The 22,356-nt window shown below is 46.8% G+C and overlaps 1 protein-coding gene across 1 annotated transcript in view; it reads left to right on the top strand.

The window, feature by feature from the left end:
• Nucleotides 1-726: 726 nt before the first annotated feature.
• The window catches only part of CASQ2 (calsequestrin 2), a 31,806-nt gene continuing 10,176 nt past the window's right edge, over nt 727-22,356 (top strand). Inside the window, exons 1-7 of the mRNA XM_072338140.1 lie at nt 727-1,416; nt 13,518-13,602; nt 14,503-14,603; nt 15,897-16,008; nt 16,470-16,543; nt 17,623-17,753; nt 22,019-22,064. Coding sequence (XP_072194241.1) covers nt 1,183-1,416; nt 13,518-13,602; nt 14,503-14,603; nt 15,897-16,008; nt 16,470-16,543; nt 17,623-17,753; nt 22,019-22,064 — 783 coding nt within the window. The 5' untranslated portion in view covers nt 727-1,182. The remainder of the gene's footprint in view (nt 1,417-13,517; nt 13,603-14,502; nt 14,604-15,896; nt 16,009-16,469; nt 16,544-17,622; nt 17,754-22,018; nt 22,065-22,356) is intronic.

Here is a 22,356-nt window from a genome sequence, read left to right on the forward strand (position 1 = left end):
GCCAGTCATGGGGCAGCAGTGACACACAGCTAGAGGAGGGGAAGAGGTGAAAGAATGTGCCGCTGCACCAGGAACAGGGAAGAAGTCATCATTCTCCATTTCACTTGTTAGGAGATGCAGCAAAGCTCTGTGGAAAGACCTTCAGGGACAACAGGCAGGTCCCAGAGGCTGGGAGGCCAGCAGCAATGGTCTGCCCATCATCTCAAGGAGGCCCATGTCTCCTGCACCAGTGTAAATCTTGCCTTTCATTCTTTAGTGTGACAAGGCTTTAATCAGTAACCAGTAACCTCTGGGACTTGGCAACTGCTGTGTGAGTAAGAAACTATAAGACAACCTTGTCTCTACTTTGGGATTACGGTTGTGAACAGGAGGTCCCAGGGCCAGTAGATCTTCCAGCACTCTGTGAGCAGAGAGTGTGCTTCAGAAAAGAGCTTGAATTCCATCAAGCAAATCAAGTCCATGCCCCAGGCAGTGTGAGGGAGGCTCAGGAATGCTCACCTCCTTTACTACTGAGGAACTGCGACTTTTCCTCTAGTGGCAGTGATAAGTCTGAAATGATTTTATCCAAGCTCTGTTATCCACTGCCTAATCACTGTGATGCCCAAGTGGTTACAGACATACCCGTGTTACAAAATGCAGCCAATATCTTCTATTTTTGCTAAGCCCTAGTAGGACAGAGTGTGCTTTGCTCTCTGTATAAATGAAGTCCACCCCTTCCCCAAATCTGCCTGCGTCCTCCCAGCATTGCTAACCTCCACTCCCTCCTGCACTTCCTCACACTCCCTCTCACTCACTCCCTCGCTCTCAGATGATGCAGAGTGCCAGCAAGTCCCTCAATGCTGTCATATCTGTCCTTTTTATTCATTGCAGGGTTTATTTTTAGCCTGAAACAACTGCTTCCTAAAAATGGAGTTCCTAATGACACGGGAGCTGGACACAGCTATGTAAGGTATCCAGGGCTTGGCCTGACAGCTTCTCCTGTCTGTCTCTTTGTTGTGAGCCCAGGACAGCAAAGTTTGTCGCTTGCCACCAGCCTTGCAGAGCTTGGACTGAACACTAGGAAGGCAGCAGAAAGAGAAACTCGGTGCAGACGCCCACAGGAGCCCTTGGCCTCCTTCTCTTCCCAAACTGAGAAGGAGAGAGACCTTTGCCTGCGCTGCACTGAACTCCAAGGGTTCCCCAATGAAGGCGACTTGCTGGATCCTGGCAGGCTTTTGCCTGCTTTTCTGCTGCAAAGCAGAAGAAGGACTCAATTTCCCCACGTATGATGGGAAAGACCGTGTGATCGACCTGAACGAGAAGAACTACAAGAATGCCCTGAAGAAGTATGACATGCTTTGTCTGCTCTTCCACGAGCCTGTGGGCTCCGACAGGGTGTCTCAGAAGCAGTTCCAGATGACAGAGATGGTCCTGGAGGTAAGCACCACTGTGCGTCCCTACCGGGTCAGTGCCACTGTGCGTCTGCAGTTGTGGAGACGGGTCATGGGACAGTCAGGGGCCTGGTGGGAATGGCCAGAGGTTTGAGGCTGCTCGCCTGGGTGTGATTTAGACCCTGAGTTCTGTGCAGCACGGGGTAAAGCCTTCGTTGTAGTCCTCTGAGTTGCTTGCTGGGAATTAGCCTTTCTGGATGGCACATCAGAAAATGGGGAAAAGCAAGTAACCTTGCGAACCCCAGCAGCCTGAATTCAGCTTAGCTGAGCTTTTTCAAATCTCAGCACAGGTCTGAGTGCACAGCCTGAAATTGTAAGGTCCCTTCTCCATCTAGCATACCCTCCTTGGATTCAAGATTCCTTCCAGCTTCCTATTGCACTGGGAGCAAACAGCCAAGAAGTCCCACCGAACTGTGCTGCAAATGGGTGTCCCAGCTCCACATCTCACAAGCTCCCTGCTGGTGCAGCATTAAATCCCTTTTTGTTTTTCTGACACTTGGTTGCCTGCTTGGAATAAGTCTGTAGCTGCTTGTTAATATAGCCATTCATTTCTGTGCTGGAAAAAAGCATTGTTAATTCTTTGGTGAAAGAATGATTAATTAATCCTCAGTAAAAGAAATCACACTAAAAATTACAAAGTAGATTCACAGCATTCTTTCTTGTAGTGTGGCTGTAATCTAGAGGCTCTTAGAGCAGTAAACTCTGATGGTTAGTTGTTTCATTTCCTCCCACGGGCTTAGAAATATTCCTTCTTAACTAAAAGACACGTTTGGATAGAAAGCAAGAACTGCAGAAGAAATGCAGGATCTCTATTTTTTAAAGAGAAAATGCATTGCACCCCTTTAACGATAGCAAATGTGATTAAGAGAATATTCTCACTGAGTGAGGGCTAGGACCTGCAAAAATCCACTGCCAAGTTCAAGGTCTACTGATCTCCTCAGCGAGGCAGGCAAGAAAGATTCAAACCTGACCAGATTTTATTCACCTGTCAGGAAACAGTGACTTGTTCCAGGTGAGTGATCAAATGACACTTGGCAAAGTAAAAATAACCCTGGAACTCCAGCTGAAAAGTTTTATAGCTGGTAGTATAATTGCATTGTTGTTTAATAGGATAGTTATTTTGTGCTAGATAGATGGTGAGCGTTTACTAAGTGTGTATTTATGGAAACTAGGCAGAAGCAGGTACCCATTGTACACTGTTGGTTATATTCCCCACAACACCTATCCCTGTGTTAGCAGTCAACCATACCGAGTGAGCAATTGCTACAGTGCTGCATGTGTTTAAGCTTTCATTTTGCAGGATTTGCTTCAGAGGTGAATACATTAGCTTAGGACTCTGGTGATTTAGTTTCCAATAGCTTCTCTGCCATGGAACTCTGTTGTGACCTTGGGCAAGAGACTGAGGATTAGATCCGCAGCAGACTTTATGTAATTGTAGTGCTCTGGTTCACTAATGCTCAGCTACAAGCTGACCGTTCTACAGAACATGCTGCACTTGTGGCTTTGACCTCAAAGCTTTTCCAGCACTTGCAGTGCTCATTCAGTGTTGAAGGTTCACATTGTCCCCTGGGCTGGGAACTGCAGCAGCAATCTTACAGGCCCCCACTCAGCAGAGATCTGCAGACTGGACACTCCTTTGCCACAGAAACCCAAGGGATTGGATCTGAGAAAACAACAGAGAAAGTACTGCATAGGACACAGCCCAGCAAGGTGCTGGTGCTCCTAATTTCTGTTACTAACTTAAGCACTGCAGCAAGCGAGGTTTTAACCTTCTCCCTCTGATGACAGCACTGAAAGCTTCACCTCCCTCAACTCAAGATACAAATGTTGTGTAGTAAGGATCACCCTCAATCTGCCTTGCCTGTGGAAGGATGCCTATATGGATCATCTCATGCTTATTTACTGTATTAAGGATTTACTTTCTGGAGCATCTCACATTTTTTCACCTTACTTTGTTGAGGATTTGCCTACTAACTCACAATGAGGTATGCTGCTTCCACAGCCTCAAAAACACCACATCCTTAGCCTTCCTTCTATAAAATTGCACTGGTCTCCACCATAAGGAATAATGGGAACCCTTCACACAAGACCTTCAGGCAGGCGTGGAGCTAAGCAAAGATCTGAGCTAACCATCAAAGGGTTATTCCTTCCTATTGCCTGATGAACACAGGTATGTGTGTACACAGGAGGAAATAGGCTGCATGGATGTTAAGTCCTGAAAACCTCCAAAGTATCCACACTTGCTAGGTCAAAATTCCAGATGAGCCCAGGTAGTAGATAGTATGGCATATTGACAAAGCAAGCAGAAGTCCCAGTAGTGCCTGCTGATCCCTTCTTCACACCAGACCCAGCCACTGGTTTAGGTCTCAGCAGGTGAAAAAAGACGTGGCTACAAAACATCCAAGGAGGGCAGGACGGGCCTAGACAACACTCCTCCAATCCAGGAGTAAACTGTCCCTTGGCCATGGTTTCATCCAGATACATGGCTCATAGTCATCAACAAACTTGGACTGGTTCCACTGGTAGCTATCAGGGCTTGAGCTCATATGGCAGCACTTCCCTCTTTTAGAGCACTTCAGTCCCTTCCCTTCCTAGTCCCTGCTCTGTTTGAAGGTTCCAATGCCTTAATTAATTAATCATTGGAAAATCTGGCTGAAAAGGGCTGAGAGCTTGAAACTTTATTTGTGGAGGCAGCTGACGGACAAACCAGGAAGACAGAGAGAAGAGAATCACAAAGGTCTCAATTCCTTAGGGAAATGTTCTGAAAACCTGACAGGACAAGTGAAGTTAAGCACATAGTTAAGGTCTTGATCCAATTGCAACCACAGACATCAGGGTGAGAAGAAAGTGATATGCTAGGAAAATTCTCCTTTCCATTACAAATGCCCACTGTGTGAAACTGACCAGCAAAATCTCACCAGGTATCATCAGATAAAGGAATGCTGTGGTTACACTGATCTTCAGCTCCCTCCACCCAGTCCTATTGGGATCTGCCACTGGATTCCCACACAGAGCCTGGCATGCCCTTCCAATTTGGAAAGGTGATGAAGAAGGTCATCCAGCTGACCTGGCATCCCCTACCACCTACTTTGCTGGGCCTTTTCCAACCAAGACTATGAGTCTGAGTTGATGAGCATGGCTGCTTCACAGCTCAGGCTAAGGGACTCTTATGCTCCTTTGCTTCCCTTTCTCCCTCCACTCACCCCAACTCCTGTGTGTTGAGTGAGGAAAATCCTCCACTCCAGATGATGACCATGCAGTTCTGAGAACAGTGGTAGCAGTTCCCACCCTTTGGCAATTTTTCTAAGAGCCCTGCATGCCCTGTGAGGTGAGCACGAAGAAGGGGATCACACACAGACAGACATGAAGCTTCACAGTGCAGATTTAAGTGCCAAGTGAAACAAAAAGCTACTTGTCCCCAAATCTCTCAGTTTTAATGGAAAAAGGGCGAAAGAGGACCAGAACAAAGCAAGGAAGCTTAAAATATATGTTCTGCTACTCTTCTTTGTAACTCCCCTATTTCCTCCAATCTCACACCACTGCTTCTCAGACCTCTCCCTTATCCCTCTCATCTCCAAACCCTTTCCAAATACTGGGAGAGCTTTGCTTCCCAGAGGGCCAGCCTCTGTCTCTAGGGGTCATGTTACAAAAATAAACAGCAGCAGTGGGGTAAGGGATTTTTATTTTGCACATAAGAAGCTCTCTCCACCAGCAAAGGCTGTCTCCCTCCCAGTGTCCAAGTATAATCAGTACTCCTTGTGCTGTGAGAGGGAAATACAGCTTTTGAGTTCAACAAAATCAGGTTTAAAATGAGGATAAAGCCTTGCTCGCTTGAGATTTACTTTCGAGTGTTGACACTTGTAAAGCTCCGCTCACAGCTGAGAATGGAAAGATCAATTAAGATGCGTTTGGTTTTGGGGCAGTTCCACTCATCTGGTCTTCAAATCTTTTTAGTGCTGATAGCCCCTGCAAGAGCTCAGAAACATGTCGTATGTAGCAAAAAGGTCTTCTCTTCTGATCCAACACAGGAAAAAAGTTTGCAATTACGGGTCTGTACAGAAATTCATAGTAAGCAGAAGCTGAGACTCTATCCCCATATCCAGAGCACAGGAGAATATAAAACCAAGAGCTTTCTTTAAGCACCCTTATCAGTTTGTTTCATAGGCACAGTTTTGAGCCTTTTTCTTTGAGAATGGGTATGTTCATGAGAAACTACCTCAGTATAACTTCCTTGGCTGAGTAAACATGTTACACATTGAGTGCCACAGAAAACTGTCTGGTCCCTGTATCCCTACAGAGCATGTCCTCAGAGTAGAGAGATGAGGTGCACCTGGATGGAGAGGTACCTGAAGAAGCCTACAGCATGAGTGACTCATAATACAAGTCATAAAACAGGTCCTTTGGTTGCCACAGCTACTGAGGCAGTTGCTTGCACTACCGATAAGTTAATGCAAAAAGTTAGGAAGGAAGGGAAAGAAAAGATGTTCACTGCTTTCTTTGGCCTCTGAGACTATGTGAGTATATCTCAGTCCATTAACAGCTCAGACAGAGCACTGATTTCAGCATCATTGCTAGGAAAGTCCCACTCCCTGACATGCCAATCACAAAAGAAGCTACAGAGAGCTCCCCAGTCTGTAGACAGGCACAAGTATAACAATTCTGTATAACAATTTCCAAGACTACTTTAATTCTTATCACCTAGTTTCCTTTCCTGATGCCCCTCTATCCATATCATCACTGAGATTGGTCTGGCTTCTAGAATAAGACCCCATTTCCACCACTACCTCCCTCTTGGAAAGGCATCCTTCATGTCCAGTCATGTATGGTCAGAAGGAGAGAATTGTGCTGGCAGATCTCAGAGTAGGAAACAGCTGTCATCCCAGTGTCTAAGGGAAATTCAGTCAGTTTTGTTCAAAGAATAGCAAAATTATGCAAATGTCACTTGGAGACATGGCAGACCCCTGTGAGACTGGGCTCAGCTGCTGACACAATGCAATGCCAAGTCTGCTAGGGCTCTGCAGGCTACCTCAGCCCCAGGAGTGAGGAGTTCTCTCTGTACAGCTGGAGAGCAGACAGCTTCTGTAGGTGCCATGCAAGAGCTTAAGCCAGCTGAGACTCCTTTCATGCCCCACCTTTGTTCTTAAATGCCCAAGAGATGAGGAAAAGTTGTGAAAAGCCCATCCTTCAAACCTCAGTCATGCTGCCACACCAACCAGTCTCCCTAGAAACATGCCAGTGGGGGTTTCTGACACATTCTTGATATCCAGGGGGCAGGATCACAGCCCTGTCTAATAAGATGCCAGTGGCCTATCACAGTGCATTGTAAGTGGGCATCAAAAGGACTAGCCTGAGCAATCATTAATCAGCGGGCATAGAATATTGCAAGTTGGAAGGGTCCCTTAAGGGACGGAGTCCAGCTCCAGTGTATGTGTACTGTCACCATTTGTTGTTCTCTGCCTCAGTCCTTGACATTGCCCAGGAGACTGCTGAGGGCAGAGAACATCCTATGAGGTGAAGCAGGTACCACATTGCGATAAATCCCATTGCCCTCACTCCGGAGCTCGGTCTGCAGTGCCCTTCATTTACATCAAGCTGATCAAAACCTGCCACTACCCTGCATTTAAGCCTGAGCTTCACCCATGGGGAAAAGGGAAACAAGATACAGTAATTCTCTTTAAAGCCTCAGGAGGGAGGGGAACTATTTAAGCACAAAGCCTGAGGACAAATGGGCTATGAATAAACCAGGTTTGGAAACTAGGGAGCTCCTAATCACCAAAGGAGTCAAGGGGAAAACAGCCCGGTGAGTTTAAAGGACAGTGACAGAGATTCAGCAACCTGGTCCAAGTTCTGATGACCATTAAGCTGTCTTCTTGAGGCCTACTGTCCCTAAACAGCAGACACCCAGGCAAGGAATGAATGGCCCAGGAAAGATGTGAGTTAGCAAGGTCCGAATTATCTTGTTTTATTTAATCCTCTGCACACTGGGATTTACCTACTTATAGAAAGAAAACCTTGCCCGAGGAAATAGAACAAGCAGAAGCCTCGTGTGCGGTTCCCCACTGCGCTGGCCCCTGAGCACTGCTGATGGGGCTCATTCCTGCACACACTCTGGCGCAGCTCCGGTGCAGGCCAGCTGCATGACATGATACCTCTTCTTTCTGGGAACTTGCTCCTGCCCTGGCAGCCGGCAGACCGCACAGAGCTCTGACACCTCGAAGCCTGCGTAAGGAGACACTTGTTCTGAGCGTTTCCCTCGGGGCTGGTTGCTTGCTGCTCCTTGGCTGAGTCCTCCTTCACCCCAAGGAACCTTTTGCTCCCCCGGGGCCTCATACTGGTGTGGATACAGGGCAGGAGCACCCAGATTCCTCCTGTGGCATTCCAGGGCTTCAGAAGCATTGGATCAGGCCCACTGGGTCAGAAAACAGAAATTTCCTTGGAGCTGGAAGCATGAAAACACCGCAGGGTCCTGAGGAGAAGGGGCAGTGCACTGATCTCGCTTTCTTCCTCTTGAAAACAGATGGCTGCTGCTCCACATAGGTTTCACTGTGACATCCGGCCTTCACTTCCAAGCAAAGCCAAGCTATAGCCTCATTTTTGCAGAGGACGGCTCCCAGATTCTCCCTCCTGTCTGTGGTTCAGCAGAGTGGGGTTCAACAGAGCAGAGCAGCCCCAGGCACCAATCCATCTGCAGCACATGCACACTCGCAGCCCCAAACTGTCTTCAGTGTGCAAGCTGCTCGGCTGAGTCGGCAAAACACCTGTGAAGCTGTGCCAGCAGGCACCAGCCAAAAGCAGCCGCAAGTGGCCCCTGCCCCATGGGCACTCACAGCAACCAGCATCATCCCCAGCTATCTCAGGGGCTTTGGCTTACAGCTGGCTAAAATTAGGGATGCCTGGGTGTGGATAAAAATACAGCCCTAGCTATGTGAAACCTTTAGGTAGGTGGCCAAAGAGCACATCATATGCCTGGCTGGGCTGAGCAGCAGGGTAGCTCTTAAAGGGCTGCAGCACCGTTCTTGGAATGCTACCTGTGAAAGGACCTCCCTCAACAGGAGTGACCTTTGGGTGTTCTGTATATGGGGACTTGCCTTTTCGCCAGGAGAGCAGCAACCCCCCAAGAGGGCAGCTCCAGTGATGGAAAAGGGCAGCAAGATTGGCCATGCTTTCTCTCTCACAGCTCTGCTGCAGCAGCTGCTCAGCAGGCTCCTGCCCCTTCTCTATGACAATCAGAATGCTTTAGGAGCTGTTGTTCACCAGCCTGAGTTACACAGAGATCCAATACTTCTGTGCTGGGTCCTGTGAGGGGATGCTGCATGGCACAACACAGCGTTAAGGAGAGCGATGCCCCTCTGCTCTACTACAGACTGTTCAAACAATGGAGAAGCCAATTACAGTGTAAGGGTGTGAGTTCAGCAGAAAGTTTCAAAGCCTTTGGGGAAATACTCTAGTTTCTTGCCATGCCCTCCTGTTGTTTCTGAAAATAAAAATGAAGTTCTTAGATATTAAGCCATCACCATCTTCACGTCAGCATGTTCTGACTCTTTAAAGAGCAGAACAGCAGAAAAGTGTAAAGAAAGATGACTTCCCTTGTAATTTCCCATTGCTCTTCTCTTTGTGTTGCTTCAGTTTTGCTCTTCTACCAACGCCTGCTGAGAAACAACAATTTCCCTGTTCATAGCTGAGGTACTCCCAAAGGCTATCAGAGACCCAGGTGTGCCCAGCACACTGGGCACTTCCAGCCTGGGCAGCTGGGGAATGTCAGCCTTGCTGCCTGGGGGGATCTTGACAGTGAAGTGAGAAGAAAATCCAGGACGGAAAACCATAACGTCACTCCACAGTGGAAGACTGACTATGCTGGGATACCTGTCTCATCCATCCCCATCCCATCACCACACCTCAGTTCAGATAGCTATGGCAGTAGGAAGCTGAGGTGCAGCAGCAGGGAGCTGTTTCCTTCCATCTCCGTTATTCAGATTGCTAGCACCTGCTGACACTACCCAAAATCATAGAATTATAGAATCATGGAATGGCTTAGGTTGATCATCTAGTTCCAACCCCTGATGAGATGGTGCTTTCTCACTCATAGGTAGAATTGTAGAATGGTCCTCAGGCTTCATTTGGGGCTGGCACTTATTGATCTCACAGGGCCACGCACATATCCAAATGAGAATAGGTCTGTTACCTGAGGAAAACTCACAACTCCAGTTCCTGAGAATGCACAGGACTCAACTTGTGACCCCATGGCTGGAAAGAGTGCACTGCAGAGGTTTCACGCTTATGAGATAAAGGCTGCAAACTGTGCATGGGATACAAGCTTACAAGCCCCTGCTGTCTTTGCTTGTTCTCTAAGCCCTGTGTAGGGCTTATGTACCTCAGGGCTAAAAGAACATAACCAGCTAAGCCCAGTTCTTCCGGGGCAGTTTCTCCCTCCCATCTCCCCATGCAGCTGTTGAAGCTAAAGTACTTGTTATAGAGGCTGACACAAAGGCAGGGGCTCTGGCTGGACAAGACTTCAAGCAATATGAATTTAAAGGGAAAAGGAGAAGTAGGAGCTGTGTTCTTACATTACAGCCGCCTCTGCCCCGAAGTTCTGAGCCAAAAGGATTGTCAAGATCAGAAACATTATCTGTGTTCAAATCCCACTAGCATTATGGAATCAGAAAATACTGTAAGGGGATATACAGATGCTTGATACTGTAATGAGGTGGGGGCAACCAGCCAAGCTGCGTCTGGCATCCTCTATATTTTGCTGCCTAATGGGGTTCAAATGTAGATATGGAAATGCGTGCACATCTGGGCACTGCTCAGACCCACCTGTCCCACTGGGAAGCAGCAAGCAGGAGTAACGTCCAGCCCCATAGAGCTGGCATTTGAAAATGTGACTGTAGGCACAGGCAGCCTGCAAAGATCCCCTACCTTCCAGTATTGCCAGTGGAAAGAGCTGTACTGAGTCTCATGTTGCAGAAAGATTTTCCCAATGAGGACTGAAGAGCTCTGTGGATTGGAATGGGCTGTACTGCTTGCTTCTTATCTCATTATCCTGAAAGCTCCAACAAAGGAGAAAGGCTGCCAGCAGAGCTCACAGTTCCATCATTTGCACACGCACACAAATACACTCTCCTCTGCACACACACTGTCTATATGCACTCTCATCTATTCACATTCATCTTCTCCTGAGGTGAGCCTCTTCAGAGGGATATCTCCAAACATGCCTGTAGGAGAGACTGTGCAGTCTCCCTCCTAGAGGTCTCCATAAGTCACCTGGATGTGGGCCTGACACCCTGCTCTGGGTATCCCTGCTGAGCTGTGGTTGGAGCCGATGGACTCAGAGGGTCCTGCCAACCTCAGCCATGCTGTGATTCTGTTTTTACGCCTCCCAAGCCCTAATGGAGCGCACATTCCCACAGTCTTGCACAAAGAAGCTTCCATCCCATCACTAATTTCCTGGACACATCTACTCTTTTCCAGCAAGCTCCCATGCTCACACATTCACCCCTGAAGAGCTATCTTGAATACACTGCACGTTCACATATGCTACTCCTGATCTAAGCCTCCACTTTTACAAACAACTCTCACTCCTGCTAATGCCCAACCACTTGTCTGCAGCAGGTGTCACAGCCTCAGATGATGAAGGCACATTGCTGAGCTTCTTCAAACACCCCCAAGAAACTCTAACCATCTCCTGCATGCACTAGTCAAGAGCTATAGGGCTCAAACTGCCTGGGCTGTGTCTGGCACTTGACTAACAGATGTACGTAAGTAGCCAGTAATGCTGCAGCTAGATGAAGTGTATTTACATGACTGGACAGTCTTCTTGCCTCGGGCTTTCTGTGTTTTACCTCCTGTCTCAGCACAGCAAGAGCCTTAAACTTTGAGGGGCCTCTTGCTGGTCTACTGCTTCAGTGCAGGGAGTCACTAACACGTCCCCTGCAGCTTCTGATCCCACAGGTTCCATCCCTTTTCCCAGTAAAGGCAGCTCCACACAAGAGGTGCCCATCTCCTGCTGCCACATTGGACATCAGCTGCTTTAACAAGGCCCAGGTGATGGGACACCAGACTGAACAGAGCAATGCTCTGATGCTTTATCCATGGATGTGTGAATATAGATCACCGCTCTACCCTATTCAGTCAATGTCCTCTGTAAGCAAGAACAGCCTCCCTTTTATTTCAAATTTCTGGTAGAGAATAAGAGAAGACTGGCAAAGCAACTCAATTCCTTTATAGCATGGAGCACCTCCTAAAGGCAGCAGGCCTGTGGGGAGGTTAAGTTAATTGGGTGTTCCTGTTCCTTGGTGAAATGGTGAAGGGGATATCTGGGTATGCACTGCTGTAGGTGCCATCTTTTGGAAAAAGCTGAGATGCTGCGATGGTGGAGAATGACTAGAAAGACGAGGGGGGCTCTGGGACATGCATTTGATAGTAGGGAGAAGATAACCCCATCCTTCAAATGAATGCCACTGCCCTTAGCCTGAGTAAAGTCCCTGAGCCCAGATCTTCAGGGTGCCTGCTGTTTTCCCCCAGGATTTTGAGACTTTTCCTCCATGATCCCTGCAATTGCCGGCCATCTGCAGGTGGGGGCTATTTATAGTGGGGAGCCGAGGGGACGCATGGCTATGGACACAGTGGCGCTGGGTGACATTCAAACCGGCTTTGAGGCTGAAGGGGTGCTGAAATGAGCCCTGGAGGGAGCACTACCATAAATCAGCCCATCATCTCTCTGGCTGCAGCCTTTCTGCTGCTCCCACCAGTGAGTGGAGGTGGCTGTGCCCTAATAGGGACATCCCCGAGGCCTCCAACTCTTATTCCCTAACCCCAAATCCAGTAGGGTTTTGTGAATGGGAAAGGGGCAGCAGCTGAGATGGTACATGCTCCCTGCGGCAGGGCACACAGGGGGGACAGTAAGGAGGCTGTCAGCATCAGAGGCATCTGTGGAGCAGGGGAAGAGGGGGGAGGAGGAGGGGGTGTTACAGCTGCTCAGGGGTCTCAAGATGCTGTTACCACTCCGGAGGGTGCCTGTAGATGGGGACGCTGCCCGCCTGCTTCCCAGGGCTGCCACATGTCCATGGCGCCCGGGTGGAATTCACAGGGTCCCCACCGCAGGGCACTTGCAGTGCGTCTCTCCTTTCCACAGATATCTATTTTCACAAATCAGGCAGGAACTTGATATCACCAAGAGGCCCCTTCATCAAAAATGGTGGGGATGGGGCAGCAGTTTCCAAAGCTGCAAGGTGACAAACACGAGAGTGGCTGGGATTAGCCCTGTTTCCACAGGAAACAGGGCAGAAGAGAGGACCCAGAGCCAGGGAACTGGATGAAGCCAGGACAGGAAATGGGATTTGAGGCACTTCACAGCAGAAAAGAAAAGCTTGACCACATTGTCTTATTGCTGTGCTGTTAACCTCTGACTGGCCCACAGGTCAGTACAAGCTGGGGCATTAAACACCACTGGATTTGGATTTCCTTCCAAAGGGACAAGACAAGCAATAAAGGATTGATATAGGGAGAGCCCGGGACAGAAAGGAGACACAGGGATGGCCAGGAGCACTTGGTGGTGTAGTACTGCTGTTTTCAGAAGGCCAGGGAGCTTTCTACTCAGTCATATGTAAGCAGTGATATTTTTGCCACCCTCAATTTTCCATCCACTGCTGCCTGGCACCAAGCACTCCTAGAATTAAAGCATATGCAGTACCTATGTGTCACCATCCCCTGTAGGAGACCACTGATGCATGAGGAAGAAGAGAGCTTTTGCTCTGCCAGCAGGTGTAAGTCTTCCTCCCATCTGTTCCCACTACTTCGGTGTCACCAGTGTGGCTGAGAACTCTCTCCTGATGCCCAAGTGTCAAAGCACAGTTGGCAGCACGTGGTATCACCAACAAACCCAGCACCGTGACACAGTGGGAAGAAATCCAACCCTTATGACCTCCAGACAGCCTTATCTCAGCAAAGAGGCAACATGTGATGTGTGCCACCCATCGATGCTGCCTGGGAGCAAAATATGGGTCATCTGTGCCTACTGTGCCATCCTGACAGGGCACAATGTCCTCCAGCATTCCTGCTGCTCACGCTGGACTCTGGTTTTCCCCACAGCTGGCAGCTCAGGTCCTGGAGCCTAGAAGCATTGGCTTTGGGATGGTGGATTCCAAGAAGGATGCCAAACTCGCCAAAAAGCTAGGTAAGTCCCATGTTTGCTATCTCCAGAATGGGCTGGATACCATGGTGTGAAAACTCCATGCTCTTCCTGCAGAGACAGCTCTGATACAACGATGCAGAACCAACATCTATGGAAGCATCACATGTGTCCCCAGATGCCACCTGTTCCCTGGAAGGGTGATCCTCAGCCACTAATAGGAACTGCAGCCTTGCAATGGCAACCAGGTGCCATCCTTTCCTGAGTTGCTCCCCAGAAATAAGAGGAACCCTCCATCCTTCTGTTTTCACCCCTCGAAACAGCTGCCCTCTCATAGCTGTGTAGTGATTTTTCATAGTTCATCCTACAGAGAATATGGAAATACTGTGGCATGCAAATACAATGGTACATAAATACCACACTGGGCTTGAGGCCAGAGACTTATTATGCATTGTATACTGGACTGTAATTTTCTTTCCCAAATTAGAGTCTAAGTGTGACATGTATGTGACAATAAAGCAGAGAGCTTCTGCTTCTCCAGAAGGCAATACACAACCCTGTCATCGTGCACTGCAGGGCTCAGAGCTCCTCATCTTGGAGCCTTCACCAAGATGTTGCGGCATTCAGTCCTCAGCTCCGTTATGTGCCAGCCTGCCTTCTGCACCATCTCCAACAAATGCTTCTAACTTTTCCCAAAGCAAGCTAAGCATCTGTGAGTTTAAAATTTGCTTGGGCTTCTTGGTCATTTTTCACATTCGCAGAGTTGAGTCTCCTCCAGGTTCAGGAGATCATTAGAATTATTTCTGAATGGACCAACCAAGTCAACAGGCAACTGAATTTACCCAGGAAGTGTTGTTAGAATAACCAGCAAGGTGCCCCAGTGTAAAAAGAGTGATGCTTTTAGTGACATGTTGACACATGATATCTCTTGTTTCCTTCTTTCAGGCTTGGTTGAAGAGGGAAGTCTCTATGTCTTTAAGGAGGAACGACTGATTGAATTTGATGGGGAACTGGCCACAGACGTCTTGGTGGAATTCCTCTTGGATGTAAGCACAGATAAGCACAGATAAAGCCTCTCAGAGAAGACCTTACAAACACTCACTTTGCAAAAAACACAGGTTATCTCTATTTGAGACCCCATCCCCTTTTGCTGCATACCAGCATGCAAATGCTGTCATTTGCCAGCCTCTCAAATACTTGACTGACCACGAGTTCCAAGAAAAGCCAGGACCTTTATATGCCACCAACCACTTATATCTTAAATATATTTTTCTCTCCTGTTTATGGAGTATTTGGTTGCTCAACCAGGAAGCAAGCAACAATCCCACATAAATCCCAACTAAAGCAGGGATTTTCTGGCAGCCTGATAGTGATGGAGTCCCCATTTATGAGGCTTAAACCCCAGCAGCACAACAGCAGGAAGAAGACGTGCACAGCAGAGCATTTCTGGTAATGGGTGCAGCATGAGGCACCTCACGAGGGTCCACCTGCTGTGCTTTGTGGTGCACCACTGATAAATCAAGTTCTGCAAAGAAAGGAGAGTAAGGATTTCTGTTGGTATGTTTTCCACTCAAGGAAAAACACCTAGAAATGCAGGGAAATAAAAGCAAACACATCAGTGGTACCTGGACAGCCTGATCTCAAAGGAAAACAAATCCAGTGTTCCTCTACTCCTCTATAGGCTATGCAGTGGCATGCCTGCATTTGTTTTCCTAGTGAAGCCACACAGTTTACACCAGTATTGCTTGGCACAACAAAACAAAACAAATAAATAAATCAGACCAAATCCTTTCACCAGCTGTGTCTGGTTAAGGAACAAAGATTGGACTAAAACCAGGATAAAGTAGCAGATTGGTCTTCCAACTTCTTCATCAGAACTGTAATGTGTCTGGGGCTAGAGAACAGATTTAACCCACTGTGCATGTATGGATCAGCCAGGAAATTTCACTTCTAGACTTAAAAACAAGCATATCCCTCATTCACAGAAGAACACAGTCCTCATATTGCAGTTCTTCCAACCATTCTACCATCTTCACAGCCTCTCCAAAGCCAGTTGCAATGATTACACTTTAGCTCCTACTGCAACATCTATTTGGGTCACCCACACCTTTCTCAGCATCCCTCTGAATGCTTCAGCCTGTGCAGTGAAACTATTAAGTGCTCCTTCTGAAGGTGACCTATGTCTCTCAGTTCTTCACAAAGAGGCAGAGAGCACCAAACAAGGTGCAGCAGAGAAATTGGGTGACCTCTTTCTCCCCATTTAAGCAGCTAGTGACACAGTCTGGCAGTCAGGTTGGTGCTGCAAATTGTTGTGTTATCAAATGCATTTGTCGTGGCAGCTGCTAGAAGACCCTGTGGAGGTCATAAACAGCAAGCTGGAGCTTCAGGCCTTTGACCAAATTGACGACGAAATCAAACTCATCGGCTACTTCAAAGGAGAAGACTCTGAACGTAAGATTAATATATTCCTTGTGGGGCTTGGAGCCTTAGTGGGGGCGCCGGGGGGTTCTATGTTCCTGCTCATTAACATTAAGGAAACAAACGCTTGCAGTGCAGTAATCACTGGAAGATGAGGTAGGGTTGAAAGTGAACTTCTGCTGTTACTGTGCATAAGCCCATTCCTACTACAACAGCAGTCACCCTTGGACTTGCTTCACAGGGCTGATGACTTTAGCCCTTGCTTAATGTAGCATTTTGGGATCTGTAGTGGTGCTGCCCAAAGTGTATTCTGTTCACTCTACATTGAAATGGTTCTTGTTTGTGAATCCTGAAGGTGTATAAGAAACATAGTACTGTCATCTGCTGCATTTTGTAATAATTTATATTTGCTCATCCCTGGTGCCTTCTGTACTGATCAGAATGAGACCAGCTGTCTATGAAATCTTTCCTTCATTCCCCTTTTCTCCTTACAGATTATAAGGCATTCGAAGAGGCTGCCGAACACTTCCAGCCATATGTCAAATTCTTTGCCACATTCGACAAAGGGGTAAGCATTCACACACCTCACATACTCATTTCTGCACAGCTTAAAGCCTTTCCACTGGAAAGGTGGAGGCTTTGAAGCAAGAAGTTGAGAGCAGGCCTTCCCTAAAATTCTGAGTGTGAGGGTTAGAGTGGCCCTGAGCATCCTATTCCAGGTAACCCTCTTTGAGCAAGAGGACTGAACCAGACGACTTCCAGAGGCCCCTTCTAGCCGCAACCATGCTGTAATTTTGTGAATTACGCAACTCAACCAGTCAACAGTGCTCCCACATTCCTTCATCTCTGCATCTGCCCCTGGCACTCCTAGACCATGAGCTATACCACTTGCACATTCACTGTGGTCACGTCACTGCAAAGATAGATCAAGGCTGATATGCCTTAGTATACATTGCTTGTATAAGTGAGGATTGCTAGTCTTTTGCTCTGTTGTAGATCTTCCTTTGCTATTTGAGGCTGTCAAGTCTCAAAAGGACAAGAAAGGTGCACTCTGGCTTCAGGCTCCTTATGTGCAACACCTGGACAGAAATGAATTGCTCCGTGGAATAAACAAGAGCTGCTCAAATAGGGGTCATTAAGACATATAAATCAGCAGAGTGCAAGAAGACACCACGTTTATCACAAAGCCTTGCTCTGTCTATAATTTCCAAATTCACCACTTCTACAGCATTTTCCAGAAGCTCAGGATGTTCTTAGATTTAGTATCTAGCTCCAGCTTCTCATTTTGAGCACTCCTGTAACTTGTAGTATTTATATCTGCTTTTTCATTGGCCCTGTTCCGAGATAAAAGGCCAATTCTGCAGTGTGGAGTCAGATTTGGATCTGGTTTTGGGAACCAGCTCCATTAGGCTTGCAGGACAAGGACTCTAGCCTTGCTCTGCCACAGTGCTTGATGCTGGCAGTGTAGAAAGCATCAGTGCTTTTCTTTGTTTGCAAGGAAATATTCATTTATACTTTGCTGACCACACTAAAAGTTCACTTTGAGGGAGAGAAAATTGCTTGGCCTCAACTCTTCCACCAGCAGAGGCTCTGATGCCCAAGAGGCACCTCAGACTCACTCACCTGTGACCATTTGAACTGCCACAGGTTGCCAAGAAACTGGGTCTGAAGATGAACGAGGTGGACTTCTATGAACCATTCATGGATGATCCTGTTCACATCCCCGATAAGCCTTACACAGAAGAGGAGCTGGTTGAATTTGTGAAGGAGCACAAAAGGTATGTAGCAGACAGGATGCTCCTGGCCATGGTAAGAGGGCAAAGATATCCTTCATTGCAGTTTGCCTCTCTGGGGCAGCCCTTCTCAGTAAAAATGAGGATGACTACTACATATTGGCTGTTTGTTCACCCATTCTTGAGATTTTAGTGAACCTTTCTACTCTCTTATTCCACTTAAAGGGTTAAAAATGTAGGTTGCTCTGAAAGTTATATCCTCCATGAAAAATATGACAGATGCAAAGAGCATAATAAGACTGTCTGATCGAGCAAATTCTCAGCCACAAAGCACTACTTTTCAACATAGTCACCACCATTAGGAATGCATTTTCACCAGTGGTGATCAAGAGCCTACTTGCCACTTTCACTGAAATCTGTGTTTGTCTGGGCTCTAGGAAATCCAGCAGGATCACTCTTTTCTGTTGCAAAAGACAGTACACATTACTTAATCCACTGAGAGCTGTATCTTGATTTTTTCTTTGATGGAGAATTCACATAGCCACTCCATGGACTGCCATTTTGATTCTAGTTTGTAGTGGTGACACCACATCTTGTCACTGGTAAAGATGCAGTCCTGGAAACCATAATCTTCAGTCTTGTATTGGTTAAACAGGTTCTGTCAAACCTGCATACACTGTACTTTCTGTTCTAGTGTGAGAATTTCTGAGACCCATCGGGCACAAACTGCAATATTCCAATGTTATCACCATCATTTCTAATGCACTGAAGCTGATATTCAGCTCCATACATAGTTCTGTAGTTGTAATCTGCTGATTCATGTGGATGAGCTGATTAAGACACTCTTCATTTCATGCTATGACAGCTGTATATGACCATCCGAAACATGGCTTGTCTTTCACATAGCCGTTGCTGCTGATGAAATGCTCCACCTACTGCCTCACTGTGCTGATATCCCCTGTTTGGTGTCCACAGATGTTCTACAAGTGTCAATGAATGTCACTGAGTGCAGTTTTTGTCTGCGTGGAGGAATTAAATGACACACTTTTTGCTTCATATGCTATTCCATATCAGACCCCACTCTGTTAGACCGCTCCTCTGCTGCCATCTGTCACATGGTAACAACATGTTACAGAATATTGGTGGAAAGATTCAGCCTCTACTGCCATAACACTGACATCTGCTTCTGACGCTGTGGGCCAAAATAATAAAATAGGAGGCATTACTTTCAGAGCAATCTTCGTATAAATGCACAGCTACCTATGAGCTGCTATATTAAGGACTGTACTGCCAGCCAGTCTTAGGAAGGAACTGTCCTGTCCTGAGATATCTCTGAGCTGGTGTGGCCTCAGTTAGAGTGGTTCTGTGTGCCATACCATAGGAAGGACATAAAATTGGGCATGATCAGTGGGCAGTGGGCTTGGCCCCAAGCTGCCAGAGTTCAAGGAGTAGCCTAGAAGGAATCACATCAAGTTGTACCAGGGAAGGTTCGGGTTGGATATTGTGAAAAATGTCTTCTCAGAAAGAGTGGTGAGGCACTGGCACAGGCTGCCCAGGGAGGTGGTTGAGTCGCTGTCTCTGGAGGTGTTCAAGAAATGTTTAGATGTGGTACTAGGGTTGAGTGGGCAATATAGAATCATAGAACCACAAATATACAACGTCAACATTTCCCTCATCCACCAGGTGGGGAACTCCATCATAGAAGGAGATCAGATTAATCAGTGTTGGCAGTAGGTGGATGATTAGACTAGATCACCGACCTCGGTGATTCTATGATTCTATGAGTGTTTGGACATGGGGTTTCAATTTTGGGTGGTGCTGTATGAAGCCAGAAGTTGGATTCAGTGATCCTTGTGGGTCCCTTCCAACTCAGGATATTCTATAGTTCTATTACTTTTGCATCCTTAAAAATACAGAACATGACAGTCATACAGGCTCGTGCAAACTGCATTTCCCAACAGACATCTAAGGGACTTGAAAAGAGCTGAAGAAAAGCAGGGCTATTGATGCTGCTAGGGCACTACAAACAGGGAGATTTGTGTTCGCACACACACATAGTTTAGAGATGGGGGATGCTGAATGCAAGTCTTGCAAACAGATCTCTGCTTTTTTCTGAATTATGAAGGGCTCCTCTATCTTCTATGTACTCTCAGGTCACTTTGCTGACCTCCTGGACTTCCTTCCATATTCTCTCTCAAGGTCTTTCTGTCAAGTAGCAGCATCAAGAAGATGATTAAACACAGTCAGCTAGATACTATAGCCTAGTGAGGCAAGCACTCTATCAGCACAAAATTGCAGTAGAAACATGTGAGTGCACTCAAAAGACCCTTCTCACCGAATTTCCTTTCTCCAAGAGCTGCCCCTAGAAAATGGCTAGGCAAAGCATCTGAAAAGCTAGGTACAAGATATGCATTCATCCAACATAATCTCCGGTTTCTGTCAAACAGCAATGAGGGCACTTGTTGGGTCAAGAATTGTAGCCCTGTCCTTGTGCTTTGTGTTTGTTTCTTCAAATTCTGTGGTTATTCTTCACCTCATTTCTATTTTGCTGCATAAAGTATCCAAATGTAAGGAGTTCCAAAGCTGAATCGTGTATTGCATCAAAAGAGTATTCCTCTTTGTTCAGTTTATACCAGCTGCCTCATAATCTTACTGTGTGCCTACTAGCTTCTGTGCTATGAGAAACAATGAGTAGCCTGGTTCATTTCTTATGAATGGTGAGCATTTTTTCATACTCCATACCAAATCCCTCTTCAGTCACTTATTTTTCAAGACATAGAATTTTCATATTTTACAAAATAGAGGCCAATAAACCCCTTTCTTTACCATTGCCATGTTTCCATGTGACTGTTTCAGTTGTCCTATACCATTTATGTGATAGGATGTTCTGGACAACAAATGCATTCAATGAGGGGGGATGCACAGTGGAGTTGTCTATCGCTATGACGATGTGATGTCTTTTGCTCTTTAGCCATTTCTCAACCATTTGCAACCTCTTTTTGCTTTGTTTGTTTTGTCTTTGGAACTGCTGCTTTCTCAGTTTATGATACCTGGGCCCCTTCCCTTAGGGGCAGTAATTAATGATAACTAATTTGGAGTCCATTGTTGCACCTGTATAATCAGGGCTGTTTTTCTGCAAATGTGTTACTTCCTGTATGTCTATCCATCATGAAGACACTCAGGTCTCTGGAGACACCTTTGTAACTCCTCTCCATCAGGCCTGGTTTGGACCATCTGAATAATTGGATACGAGAACCAAATGCTGTCATCTTCCTATTTCCCAGCTTTTTTTCAGATTATGTAAGAATACATTATGCATATGATCCTGCCAAAGCATATGCTCTGAATGTTAACTGGCTCCTCGAAGCCATCAGGAACCTTTAAAAACCTGAACATTCATTCCCTGTTTCCTCTGCTCTGGCAGAGACGCAAACATAAAGCAACAGGTTTCACACCTCCCTGATGCCCCCTCATCCTGGCGATGTGCTCCCACTCTGCCAATTTCTCCAAAAACCTAACTGACCAACTCTTTTTGCAGCAACTTGCAGGGCTTCTCTGCTGTGAAGAGCTACTCTGCATGGAACACCGATGCCACAGTCAGCAGAGATGCAAAGGGTGCCTTGTGCTTATGAGCCACAGCCTTATGTCCCTTTGTTGTTCACCCCTCAGCCGGCCAGACCCTCTGACAAGCTTTCTGCTGCAGATGTGTCTGAAAACATTTACTATCCCTTTATTTTCACCCTTTGCGAACCGCTTCTCAAAAACAAAACTCCAAAAAACCTACCAGGCTTTGGCCAATTTACATTTTCTTTCCATTGGTTCTTATATTTTGTCTTGCTTGAGGTTTTTCTTTGCTGTAACAGAATCTGGGGGATTTTTATGGTAGAGTTACACTGGGGTAAAACTGCTAGAAAAGAACAGAGTCCCATAGGAAAACAAGAATATGAATGGCCCAGGGACAGCAAAACAAAAGTGAATGGCTCATCTTATGCTCTCAGCCTGGATGAACAATCTGCCATATGTGGGACTGATGCCCCAGCATGTCCCAGCACAGAGTGGTGTCTCATCTTCCCAGACACAAGGAGTGGCTACAGCAGCTCCAGTGAAGCCAAGGGCAGAGTTTTATCATCGCACATGAAAGTAGAAGATGACCTACCCTGCCCCAGGCTTGCATTCGAAATGTGGTGGCTTGCAGTGCTGAACTGGGACATCAGTCAAATGTGGCCCAGTGAGCTCACCCATGACAGAGGCAGTGTTGCATGTGATGGTGCTGGATATAACCTCAAAGAACCTTTCTGTCTTCTTTTCAGAGCCACCTTGCGGAAGCTGCGTCCAGAAGACATGTTTGAGACATGGGTAAGTACATGTGAGGATGAAGCCTTGCATCCTCTGCTAGCTTCCAACCAGAAACAAACCCATTCTGGCTACCAAAATGCTGCTGCTAAGCCCCAACCTCTGGCTAAGCAAAAAAAGCCACACTCTCCCAGCAGCATGAAGAGTTAATTCCCAAGAAATGGCTTTTCTCTCCCAAAAATAGAAATTATTCTCATGTAAGCAACTACTTCAGCCAAGACAAGAGATACCTGTTGTTGAGAATCTCTGTACCAACCATGGGACGTTGATGCAGAGCGGTCTTGGCAAGGATCAT

Source organism: Excalfactoria chinensis, chromosome 1 (genome assembly GCF_039878825.1).
Source record: "Excalfactoria chinensis isolate bCotChi1 chromosome 1, bCotChi1.hap2, whole genome shotgun sequence".
NCBI lineage: Eukaryota > Metazoa > Chordata > Aves > Galliformes > Phasianidae > Excalfactoria > Excalfactoria chinensis.